General features: G+C 36.1%; 2 protein-coding genes and 1 long non-coding RNA gene across 7 annotated transcripts in view; 1 reads left to right on the forward strand and 2 right to left on the reverse strand.

Moving 5' to 3' along the window:
* Nucleotides 1–293: 293 nt before the first annotated feature.
* LOC102299363 (GTPase IMAP family member 9-like) lies at nt 294–2,291 on the reverse strand. Of its 2 annotated transcripts, XM_005948596.3 has the most exons (4): nt 2,216–2,290; nt 2,052–2,114; nt 1,891–1,950; nt 294–1,767 (listed from the first exon to the last, which is right to left on the reverse strand). In XM_005948596.3, exons 1-4 carry the CDS (start codon nt 2,232–2,234, stop codon nt 1,058–1,060), a joined length of 852 nt encoding a protein of 283 aa, XP_005948658.1. In that variant the 5' UTR covers nt 2,235–2,290; the 3' UTR covers nt 294–1,057. The 2 variants fall into 2 exon arrangements, with proteins under 2 accessions (XP_005948658.1, XP_005948659.1); XM_005948597.3 differs by lacking the exon at nt 1,891–1,950 and having other exon boundaries at nt 2,216–2,291.
* A 90-nt stretch (nt 2,292–2,381) lies between these two features.
* LOC102300195 (GTPase IMAP family member 8) overlaps nt 2,382–12,383 on the forward strand; it is an 18,184-nt gene continuing 8,182 nt past the window's right edge. For 2 of the 4 annotated variants that reach the window (XM_042214600.1, XM_005948601.3), the window contains exons 1-2: nt 3,125–3,426; nt 3,648–3,682. In XM_042214600.1, the coding sequence (XP_042070534.1) occupies nt 3,356–3,426; nt 3,648–3,682 (106 nt within the window). In that variant the 5' untranslated portion in view covers nt 3,125–3,355. Of the gene's footprint in view, nt 2,434–3,124; nt 3,427–3,647; nt 3,683–12,383 lie in introns of those variants that run through there. The other 2 variants (XM_005948600.3, XM_005948599.3) reach the window with 2 other exon arrangements.
* Nucleotides 10,452–11,864, reverse strand: LOC121812429. The gene is made up of 3 exons (XR_006053053.1): nt 11,824–11,864; nt 10,830–11,004; nt 10,452–10,608 (listed from the first exon to the last, which is right to left on the reverse strand). It is a non-coding gene; the product is annotated as an uncharacterized LOC121812429 (long non-coding RNA).

Below are 12,383 nucleotides of genomic sequence, written 5' to 3' on the forward strand. Positions count from 1 at the left end.
ATATATATTTATTTATTTATTTTTTATTTTTTTTTTTTTATAAATATTTTCTATTGTACAAAAAAATCTATTTTCTATAGTTACAAACTTACCTATTTGTAACAAATCCTGTTGGATATGTTTGAATTAATTTTATGATATTTAATGTAATTTACTGATAAATCTAAGCTTTTATGAATCATTATGATTTGTCAAAAAATAGGTTCAAAGAACAATGTGTGTTTGAGATTCTGTGTGTGGCTCCGTATTAAAACCTAATTCTTAAAATCTTTTTGTTTATATTGTATCTTTATTTTAACATGTTAAAACAGTATAACAGCAACAGAGAAAAAGAGACACAAACAAACAAAGCAAAACAAAAGGAAAAAATAATAATAATTATAAATAACTTATATGACCAGAAAGGAGTATGATAAAGCACAAGTTTATCCCTTTTCCACTATTCACTAACTAATAGTAAACACTTTTTCTTTCTGTTTTTGCCCTGTCCATAATTAATTCTTCCTTATCATTTGTTACATGTATTTATTTTTAAGCCCAGTAACATGTCATATATACAAAATATACAGGCTTACAGATATATATTCTTATATAAACATAGTTGTGCACCCCCACACACATGAAAAGATGTGGCCATCTCCCTGTACAACTCCTCCACCTAACACACTGTATACTGCAATAGCTACAACCTTTTTACACATGCTCTTCTTTCTTTCTTTCCTTCTCATTCAGATATTCATCAGTAAGCGACTTATATGCATGTATATATTATATATATTGTTCTATTTCTTACTGCTAGTGTTGTCCGTTTTTGTTACTGATTGTACTGGAGCACTGTAACCAACATAATTTCCCCTTGGGATCAATAAAGTCTTCTGATTCTGATATACACACATATATATATGTAAGAAATATTTTTTATAAAAATATTTGTAGCATATCACAGCTTGATTTATCACTACTTTTTTAAAACGCATTCTTCTTAAATCTCAAATCTAACCAGGGCAAATTAACACCACAGATATTTGTCTACAGGTTTACATCATCTAAAAAAATTTTATTCTCTTTTAAGACGTGAATGAAAACGCAGAATCTGCTCTAACAGTTGAGCCAGGAACTTGTATTCTTCATGCTCCATCTCAGCCTGTTTCTGTTTCCTTTCTTCCACCTCTCTGTACATGGCATTGGTGTAGTATGTGCCACCGTTTACTGCCACCATGTCGTCAATCTTCTTGATCAACTCCTCCACCTGCTGTTTGTCTTTGCTTCTGTTGTTGAAGACGTGGAACCTGTTTCCACAGCTTTGGATGACTTGTCTGAGGCCTGATTTGGCTTCACGTACATACTGCTGTATGGTGATTTCCTGGTCTTCAAGATCATCTCCGTGGGTGAACAGCACAATCATGTAATTGTTAGCTTTTGGACCAAACAGCTCCTGCAGGGCTTCCACAGAGTTTTTCTCCTCTGTGGTGAATCGGCCGACTTGGAGCACCAGTAGAAAAGCATGAGGACCTGGACTGGAGACTTCAACACATTTTATAATTTCCTTTTTGATCATCTCTTCAGATAGCTTAGTGTCAATGATCCCTGGTGTGTCTGTAATAGAAATTTTTCTCACGGCCCCATCTGTTTCACCTGCTTTACAGGTTTCAGTCACCGACTCTGAACTGGGAAGAGACTTGAAATGTTTTTTTTCCAGGATGGTGTTCCCAACAGCACTCTTTCCCACACCAGTTTTTCCAATCATCACAATCCTCAAATCAGGATCTGAAATACAATTCATGACTTCAGTTTAACACATCTGAAAGGTTATGTCAATACGTTTCATGTATTTCAGTGCATATGAGCACATATAACACATATAAACAGAGCAGATTAAATACATTTTACCTGATTTAGATGAAGCCTCAGCACTCTTCTCATCAATTTTTTCACTCATCACACCCGAATCTGAAACAGGGTTCAAAGCTTCAGTTTAACTCTTCTGAAATGTTGACATCTTGACATTTTACCAACAATAATTATAAACACAGCAGATTAAATATTTTTACCTGATTTAGATGAAGCCTCAGCACTCTTCTTCTCATCAATTTTTTCACTCATCACACCCGAATCTGAAACAGGGTTCAAAGCTTCAGTTTAACTCTTCTGAAATGTTTACATCTTGACATTTTACCAACAATAATTATAAACACAGCAGATTAAATATTTTTACCTGATGTAGATGAAGCCATAATTTGTATTCAGTGTTGTAACCACACAGGTGAGAGAGATGAGTGTTCAAGCTTCTGTTCAACGCATTATTTGTAGCTTCACAGCTGACACACCTCCAGCATTTGCATAACAGGTTTATATGATAGAGACAAAGACGAGCACACCTTGCAGACACCACACAACCTTTTACTGAACAGGATTGAAAGACTTTCTCTGACAGTAAGTTTTGCCACCAAGTTTGCATTCAGTATGACTATTAAAATTTATATTTGTGTTAGGCAAGATGATGGAGCAGGACGAATATAGAGGAAAGGAAAAAGTGGAAGTAAGAAGAAGTCTAGCATGCAGCGGACTAGAATTAGTATTGTTTTTTGTTTCTTTTGTTTGCCCACTGAACACTTAACACATATGAATAGTAAATTCTTCTGTTAACTTTTGTGTGTGCACTGATTTTCTTTGTTGTGTCTTTCTCTGTTTTTTCTTACATACGATGTGAAATAGATAACATTTGTGCTGTATACACTATCAGTCAGTTTGGACACACCTTCTAATTTAATGTTTTTTCTTTACTTTACTTTACTACTTTCTACATCATAGATACATACTGAAAACACCAAATATATAAAGCAAGATGTATGGAATTATCTAGCAAAGAAAGGATTGATAAATAACTCTAAATATGTTTTAGATTGTGGATTTTTCAAAGTAGCCACCCTTTCATTTGTTGACATTGCTGCAAGCCTTTGGCTTTCTGTCAATTAGCTTCACTGAGAAAAATAAAAGTGTGAAATAGCTTTTTGAGTTATATACTTTTTTGTTTACAACAATATTCCATTTGTGTTCATTCATAGATTGATGCCTTAATTCTATAATGTAAATAGTATTGAAATAAAAGAAAAAACAATAAATGAGAAGGTGTGTCCAAAATGTTTGACTGGTAGGGTACATAAGCCGTACTAAAAATGTGCTGCTCTGTGTTTTTTCTTCACTGGTAGTGCTTCCTCGCTTCAGATTTTCTGTGTGTGTGTTGGTTGTAGAGGGTACGTTTTGATCCAAAGTTGAGCAGCAGCAGAAAAAAGAGAAAGCTCAAAAGACTCAGAAACCTTTAGAACACGCCAAAAAGCAGCTCAGGTCCTGTACCATGGGTGGTACCAAAACAAAAAACGAAAAACCAGCTGAAGGCATCCAACAAGTGCAAGCAACAAAAGTCAGGTAAAGGTTTCAGTTTCAAATTGGCTATTACAGGACATTATGTAAAAAGAACTATGCTGTACATTCATACAAGTACTGTACTTTGTAACTTTAACCTTTTATGGTGCTCTTATTCATTACTATTCCTTAATTATCATTATTTAATCACATGAACAATCAGCTGATTACACAAAGTAAATTGTTTCATAAGCAGTTAATAAGGCTCTAATCCTACATTGTAGATCTACTGACCAACAACATCAAAGAAAGAAGAAAGGTAAGCTATTTCAAAGATGCTTCCAACCATATTCAAGTGTGTGGGTCTGTGGGTCTGTTAAAAATAAATCCTAGAAAAACCGTAATATTCCGGCAGCTGGGGCACCAAAATAATACCATCAAATAAAAGAAAATAACTTCCTCATAAAAATACGGTTATTTTCAGTAATGACAATACAGTTTGTTGCCCTAATTTTACATGGGATTTTGCCTTCTTCAAGTGCTTTTAAACATTAAATTAGGAACATGTCAATGTGATTGAACAATGAAATTACCTATAAACAAGGTCAATGAATGTGGCAATATGCATAATAATACTTAAATGTACAGAAATTTACAGTCAACAGTTGGTTCAAATAATAATGGATAGCATGCCCTGGGACAGACTGACAGAGGCTGCCATATCACACCATTGGCCCCTCTGGCTATCACCAGTAGGCAGTAGGTGAAGTGTCTTGACCAAGGACACAAAGACCGAGAGTGTCCGAGCCGGGGCTCGAACCGGCAACCTCCTGATTGCAAGGCGAACTGCCAACTCTTGAGCTACGATCGCCCTAAACAGCAATAATAGTAATAATTATTTGATGTTAACAAAGTTCATGAGACTCATTTCATATATTTTTCCATAGCATTACATTTGAATTTAACAGTTCAATCTTTCAAATAACGGACAAATATTTGTGAAATCATGATACATTTGTGAATGTATTTTAACAATCTAAATATGCATATACATTTAAAAAACAAGAAAATTATGTTTTATTACATTACAGTGATTTTACGTTAATTTACATTTGAAATGTGAAATCACAGTCTATTTATGTAAATTTAATGATATTCTAGAAGAACAGAACAAAATTGTAAAATACACATCGATTCGATCCACGATTCCATTCAATTCGATTTGAATCTGGGAAATTTTGCCTCAGACAGTCAGAAATATTATAATTCAGGTCAGTACATTTACATATTTTTGTATCTATAAAAAGGAAGCTGACACACGCAAGACTATCAAAGGTGTGAGCATCACAGCAGATGCCTTTGTGTCAAAGTAGCTGAAGATAAAACACAGAAAAACATGAAGGTTTTCCTGGCCTGGAATTTTATAAAAATATTCTGCAGTACATCAAAAACAAAAGAAAACCATTAATCAACTTATGAACATTACCTCTGAAATTACAGCAGTTTTATTAGAGACACAGCGTTTTGCATTTTGTATAATTTTAAAAAGTTTACATTTGTTCAGTATTGAACAGCAGAAATTAGGTTTTCTTTTCGGAAGTAAGTAAAAGGAAAAAACAGCGGCCGACAGCGCTGTAAACAACTGTAGTCTTGTGCATAACAAGCAAGCGAATAATGCAGAAAACAGATTTCGGGGATAGACGGAAAACTGTTCTTGAGGTACACCCAGAGAGAGAGAGAGAGAGCTGTGCATGAAGTGTGATTTTATTGTAGTGGAAGCAAAACAGGAAAAGTCAGAGTGAATTCATGACGATGTTTATGTGAAGCGTTTGAATCTTCTTTTGCTGCTAGTTCGGTCAATATTGTTTGGAGAGAGTGTGGTGGGGCGTGGTCTGCGGTGCCGTGCAGGGAGGGCATCCATAATCACGCCCGCTAGGTTAAAACACGGGGACTCAGGTGTGTGTGGTTGTTGTTGTGGTGAGTGTGAATAAAAATGTCTCGAAAGGATATTCCGTGGTCCCGCTGTGCCTTATTCTCACCACAGAGAGATAAAACTAACAGCTCTAGAATCATCACAAAAAGGGCGTAAACACAAAGCGCGGACGCGCCGAAACATCAGAATCAGCGAGCTGTCGGCTTTCAGCCCCGAGCGTGTCCGTGCCATCGGGTGAGAAAGGCGACATCTCACTGATTCTGGTCCACGCTTTGTGTTTACGTCTTTGTGCAGAAGCCGTGTACCTGCTCTCATTTACAGTTTTAAATGTTTGGTGGTTGTCAAAATTTTGTGAAGGTTTAACCTGAGATTCTGGAATTTTGGGCAAAATACATTTTTATAAAAAAATCGATTCAGGATTTTAATGAATCGATATCACGTTATCCAAGAATCGATTATTAAAACCCACCCCTAGTCTCATTCACCCAGCGGTGCAGAAAGAGTTAAATTACGTTCTCTAATGGAGTCCTACCTCATGTGACAAATATGGCCAATGTGATTGGCTGTGCCTTTCAGGGAGCTCTGTTTAGTTTCAGCAGCAGCAAACCTGAGCTGCAAGGAGGAGAGGAGGATGGCAGCAAAAAGGAAAAACCTGGATATAAGAAAGTATTTTTCAAAGAAACCTGTAAGTCACTTAAAGCCAAATTAACTCATAAAATGTGTCCGTCATAACAACGTTACAGGCTATGCTAGGCTTTGGCCCACATCAGTCTAAAATTGTATGTAACCATGAATAACATGTTTTGGAAACTAACTGCACAACAAGCAGCACTATTAGTTCTCTCAGTCTCAGAGCAGCATTTCTAATTTTGATTGAAACTTTCAGAGAAAACAGCAGCCTCGAGCAAGCCAGGATATTAGTTTACAGAGGCTGTTAGATTATATGTCTAACGTTAAAATGTTGGTGACACAATAATTCCATCCTAATGGCACTGACATATTCATAGGTTAATTTTTGAGACAAAATGTCATGAGGTAGTCATGATTTTGCAAATATTCCACCTTGCAGTGCAGTTTGCACAAATTGTTTTAAAAATGCACTCAGCCTACAAACATTACTGATGAGTCAAGATCTGCACGAATTGACAGAAACACTGAAGCAGCTCCACATTTTATTCTTATTGTCATGTATGTCCTGTTTGTCAGGTGAAGAACCAACACAAAGCTCAGAGAGCATTGGTGATGCAAGATCACAGGTGGAATTGGATGATGACTTGATGGTTCATTCAAACCCTGCCCTGTTTCTTTTTTTTTTCCTTTTTGTCTTTGCTTCTTGATAAAAAAGGAGAAATATACTTGCCTACATATGCTATTCTACATGCTTTTAAACCATTTAAAATATAATTATATATTTTATATGTGAATTATATAATGTTAAATTACTATTAAACAAATGACTAAGTATTTTAGATTTAGTTTACTTCAGCCATATTCCATATAAATCAGGTATCATACAAAAATAAAAATAAGTCATGACAATAAAAGAATATGACTTTAAGGACTTAACATCATTACTTCAGTTATATTACACCAACATCTCTGACACATTAGCACTAAGGGAGCACTAAATGATCTGGTGGGTTTTGTCCATAAAACTACTCATCTAAGATTACACAAAGTAAAAGATCTCTCAGCAAAATTATGCAACATTTTAGGCACTATTGCCCTGTTAATTCAATACTATGTGTTATTTTGTATTTTTTATTCTACTGTTACAGCAACAGACATGGACTACTGGTGTCCCACACAACAACTCAATGTCCACTATGTGAAGGAGCCAAACACATGCCTTCTCCTCTCGTTAACTGAGAATAAACTGCTGGCATATTGGTTTTACATCTATACTGTCCAGTCTCTCCTGGTGGACACACAGCAGCATTGTTTAATCTCATTCTGAGTCATTGTTGACCTTAGCCATTGTTTTTAGTCTTCTGAGAGCACTGAAGCTTCTTTCAGCCTCAGTACCTGCGTTTTATCCTCAGATTAAAATTATTATTCTGTGCTTGATGTGCCTCACCTTTGGCCCTGGCTCCTCCCCTCTGACTGCACTAGGACATATTGCCACCTGATAAAATAACACATGGATTCGTGCCATATAAAAAGTGAGACGTGTCAATTCAGATTCTTTGTCAAATATACACTAATGAATCAATTTACATCAGCAGCCTAACAATTGTCATGATAATAAATACTAGTTAATCTACAGCACCAAATCATCAGTCAGTCACCTGTGACCTCTGTCTGAGCTACAACATGGCAGAGCTGCCTCTGTCACCTGATAAATAACAGTGAGACATTCCACATACTGTACATGCAGTCACACATGTGCTTCAAATACAGTCATGAACCATCAAGTCATCATCCAATTTCACCTGTGATCTTGCATCACCATTGCTCTCTGAGCTTTGTGTTGGTTCTTCTGTCACCTGACAAATAGGACATACATGACAATAAGAATAAAATGTGGAGCTGCTTCAGTGTTTCTGTCAATTTGTGCAGATCTTGACTCATCAGTAATGTTTGTAGGTGAGTGCATTTTTAAAACAATTTGTGCAAACTGCACTACAAGGTGGAATATTTGCAAAATCATGACTACCTCATGACATTTTGTCTCAAAAATTAACCCTATGAATATGTCAGTCCATTAGGATGAAATTATTGTGTCACCAACATTTTAACGTTAGACATATAATTTTAACAGCCTCTGTAAACTAATATCCTGGCTTGCTCGAGGCTGCCGTTTTCTCTGACAGTTTCAATCAAAATTAGAAATGCTGCTCTGAGACTGAGAGAACTAATAGTGCTGCCTGTTGTGCAGTTAGTTTCCAAAACACGTTATTCATGGTTACATACAATTTTAGACTGATGTGGGCCAAAGCCTAGCATAGCCTGTAACGTTATTATGACGGACACATTTTATGAGTGAACTTGGCTTTAAGTGACTTACAGGTTTCTTTGAAAAATACTTTCTTATATCCAGGTTCTTCCTTTTTGCTGCCATCCTCCTCTCCTCCTGCAGCGCAGGTTTGCCGCTGCTAAAACTAAACAGAGCTCCCTGAAAGGCACAGCCAATCACATTGGCCATATTTGTCACATGAGTAGGACTCCAGTAGAGAACGTAATTTAACTCTTTCTGCACCCTGGGTGAGACTAGGTGGTTTTTCGATTCTTGGATAACGTGATATCGATTCATTAAAATCCTGAATCGATTTTTTTATATAAATGTATTTTGCCCAAAATTCCAGAATCTCAGGTGAAACGTCACAAAATTTTGACAACCACCAAACATTTAAAACAGTAAATGAGAGCAGGTACACGGCTTCTGCACAAAGACGTAAACACAAAGCGCGGACCAGAATCAGTGAGATGTCGCCTTTCTCACCCGAGGCACGGACACGTCGGGGCTGAAAGCCGACAGCTCGCTGATTCTGATGTTTCGGCGGGTCCGCGCTTTGTGTTTACGCCTTTTTGCGCTGATTCTAAAGCTGTTAGTTTTATCTCTCTGTGGTGAGAATAAGGCACGGCGGGACCACGGAATATCCTTTCGAGACATTTTTAGTCACACTCACCACAACAACAACCACACACACCTGAGTCCCTGTGTTTTAACCAGCGGGCGTGATTATGGATGCCCTCCCTGCACGGCACCGCAGACCACGCCCCACCACACTCTCTCCAAACAATATTGACCGAACCAGCAGAAGAAGATCCAAACGCTTCACATAAACATCGTCATGAATTCACTCTGACTTTTCCTGTTTTGCTTCCACTACAATAAAATCACACTTCATGCACAGCTCTCTCTCTCTCTCTCTGGGTGTACCTCAAGAACAGTTTTCCGTCTATCCCCGAAATCTGTTTTCTGCATTATTCACTTGCTTGTTATGCACAAGACTACAGTTGTTTACAGCGCTGTCGGCCGCTGTTTTTTCCTTTTACTTACTTCCGAAAAGAAAACCTAATTTCTGCTGTTCAATACTGAACAAATTAAACTTTTTAAAATTATACAAAATGCAAAACGCTGTGTCTTAATAAAACCGCTGTAATTTCAGAGGTAATGTTCATAAGTTGATTAATGGTTTTCTTTCGTTTTTGATGTACTGCAGAATATTTTTATAAAATCCCAGGCCAGGAAAACCTTCATGTTTTTCTGTGTTTTATCTTCAGCTACTTTGACACAAAGGCATCTGCTGTGATGCTCACACCTTTGATAAAGTCTTGCGTGTGTCAGCTTCCTTTTTATAGATACAAAAATATGTAAATGTACTGATCTGAATTATAATATTTCTGACTGTCTGAGCAAAATTTCCCAGATTCAAATCGAATTGAATGAATCGTGGATCGAATCGATGTGTATTTTACAATTTTGTCTGTTCTTCTAGAATATCATTAAATTTACATAAATAGACTGTGATTTACATTTCAAATGTAAATTAACGTAAAATCACTGTAATGTAATAAAACATAATTTCTTGTTTTTTAAATGTATATGCATATTTAGATTGTTAAAATACATTCACAAATGTATCATGATTTCACAAATATTTGTCCGTTATTTGAAAGATTGAACTGTTAAATTCAAATGTAATGCTATGGAAAAATATATGAAATGAGTCTCATGAACTTTGTTAACATCAAATAATTATTACTATTATTGCTGTTTAGGGCGATCGTAGCTCAAGAGTTGGCAGTTCGCCTTGCAATCAGGAGGTTGCCGGTTCGAGCCCCGGCTCGGACACTCTCGGTCTTTGTGTCCTTGGTCAAGACACTTCACCTACTGCCTACTGGTGATAGCCAGAGGGGCCAATGGTGTGATATGGCAGCCTCTGTCAGTCTGTCCCAGGGCATGCTATCCATTATTATTTGAACCAACTGTTGACTGTAAATTTCTGTACATTTAAGTATTATTATCATATTGCCACATTCATTGACCTTGTTTATAGGTAATTTCATTGTTTAATCACATTAAAATGTTCCTAATTTAATGTTTAAAAGCACTTGAAAAAGGCAAAATCCCATGTAAAATTAGGGCAACAAACTGTATTGTCATTACTGAAAATAACCGTATTTTTATGAGGAAGTTATTTTCTTTTATTTGATGGTATTATTTTGGTGCCCCAGCTGCCGGAATATTACGGTTTTTCTAGGATTTATTTTTAACAGACCCACAGACCCACACACTTGAATATGGTTGGAAGCATCTTTGAAATAGCTTACCTTTCTTCTTTCTTTGATGTTGTTGGTCAGTAGATCTACAATGTAGGATTAGAGCCTTATTAACTGCTTATGAAACAATTTACTTTGTGTAATCAGCTGATTGTTCATGTGATTAAATAATGATAATTAAGGAATAGTAATGAATAAGAGCACCATAAAAGGTTAAAGTTACAAAGTACAGTACTTGTATGAATGTACAGCATAGTTCTTTTTACATAATGTCCTGTAATAGCCAATTTGAAACTGAAACCTTTACCTGACTTTTGTTGCTTGCACTTGTTGGATGCCTTCAGCTGGTTTTTCGTTTTTTGTTTTGGTACCACCCATGGTACAGGACCTGAGCTGCTTTTTGGCGTGTTCTAAAGGTTTCTGAGTCTTTTGAGCTTTCTCTTTTTTCTGCTGCTGCTCAACTTTGGATCAAAACGTACCCTCTACAACCAACACACACACAGAAAATCTGAAGCGAGGAAGCACTACCAGTGAAGAAAAAACACAGAGCAGCACATTTTTAGTACGGCTTATGTACCCTACCAGTCAAACATTTTGGACACACCTTCTCATTTATTGTTTTTTCTTTATTTTCAATACTATTTACATTATAGAATTAAGGCATCAATCTATGAATGAACACAAATGGAATATTGTTGTAAACAAAAAAGTATATAACTCAAAAAGCTATTTCACACTTTTATTTTTCTCAGTGAAGCTAATTGACAGAAAGCCAAAGGCTTGCAGCAATGTCAACAAATGAAAGGGTGGCTACTTTGAAAAATCCACAATCTAAAACATATTTAGAGTTATTTATCAATCCTTTCTTTGCTAGATAATTCCATACATCTTGCTTTATATATTTGGTGTTTTCAGTATGTATCTATGATGTAGAAAGTAGTAAAGTAAAGTAAAGAAAAAACATTAAATTAGAAGGTGTGTCCAAACTGACTGATAGTGTATACAGCACAAATGTTATCTATTTCACATCGTATGTAAGAAAAAACAGAGAAAGACACAACAAAGAAAATCAGTGCACACACAAAAGTTAACAGAAGAATTTACTATTCATATGTGTTAAGTGTTCAGTGGGCAAACAAAAGAAACAAAAAACAATACTAATTCTAGTCCGCTGCATGCTAGACTTCTTCTTACTTACCACTTTTTCCTTTCCTCTATATTCGTCCTGCTCCATCATCTTGCCTAACACAAATATAAATTTTAATAGTCATACTGAATGCAAACTTGGTGGCAAAACTTACTGTCAGAGAAAGTCTTTCAATCCTGTTCAGTAAAAGGTTGTGTGGTGTCTGCAAGGTGTGCTCGTCTTTGTCTCTATCATATAAACCTGTTATGCAAATGCTGGAGGTGTGTCAGCTGTGAAGCTACAAATAATGCGTTGAACAGAAGCTTGAACACTCATCTCTCTCACCTGTGTGGTTACAACACTGAATACAAATTATGGCTTCATCTACATCAGGTAAAAATATTTAATCTGCTGTGTTTATAATTATTGTTGGTAAAATGTCAAGATGTAAACATTTCAGAAGAGTTAAACTGAAGCTTTGAACCCTGTTTCAGATTCGGGTGTGATGAGTGAAAAAATTGATGAGAGAAGAGTGCTGAGGCTTCATCTAAATCAGGTAAAAATATTTAATCTGCTGCTGTTTATAATGTGTAATGTCAAGATGTCAAACATTTCAGAAGAGTTAAACTGAAGCTTTGAACCCTGTTTCAGATTCGGGTGTGATGAGTGAAAAAATTGATGAAGAAGAGTGCTGAGGCTTCATCTAAATCAGGTAAATGTATTTAAATCTACCTT

This window comes from Haplochromis burtoni, unplaced genomic scaffold (genome assembly GCF_018398535.1).
Source record: "Haplochromis burtoni strain Fernald_Lab_line unplaced genomic scaffold, NCSU_Asbu1 Contig_592, whole genome shotgun sequence".
NCBI lineage: Eukaryota > Metazoa > Chordata > Actinopteri > Cichliformes > Cichlidae > Haplochromis > Haplochromis burtoni.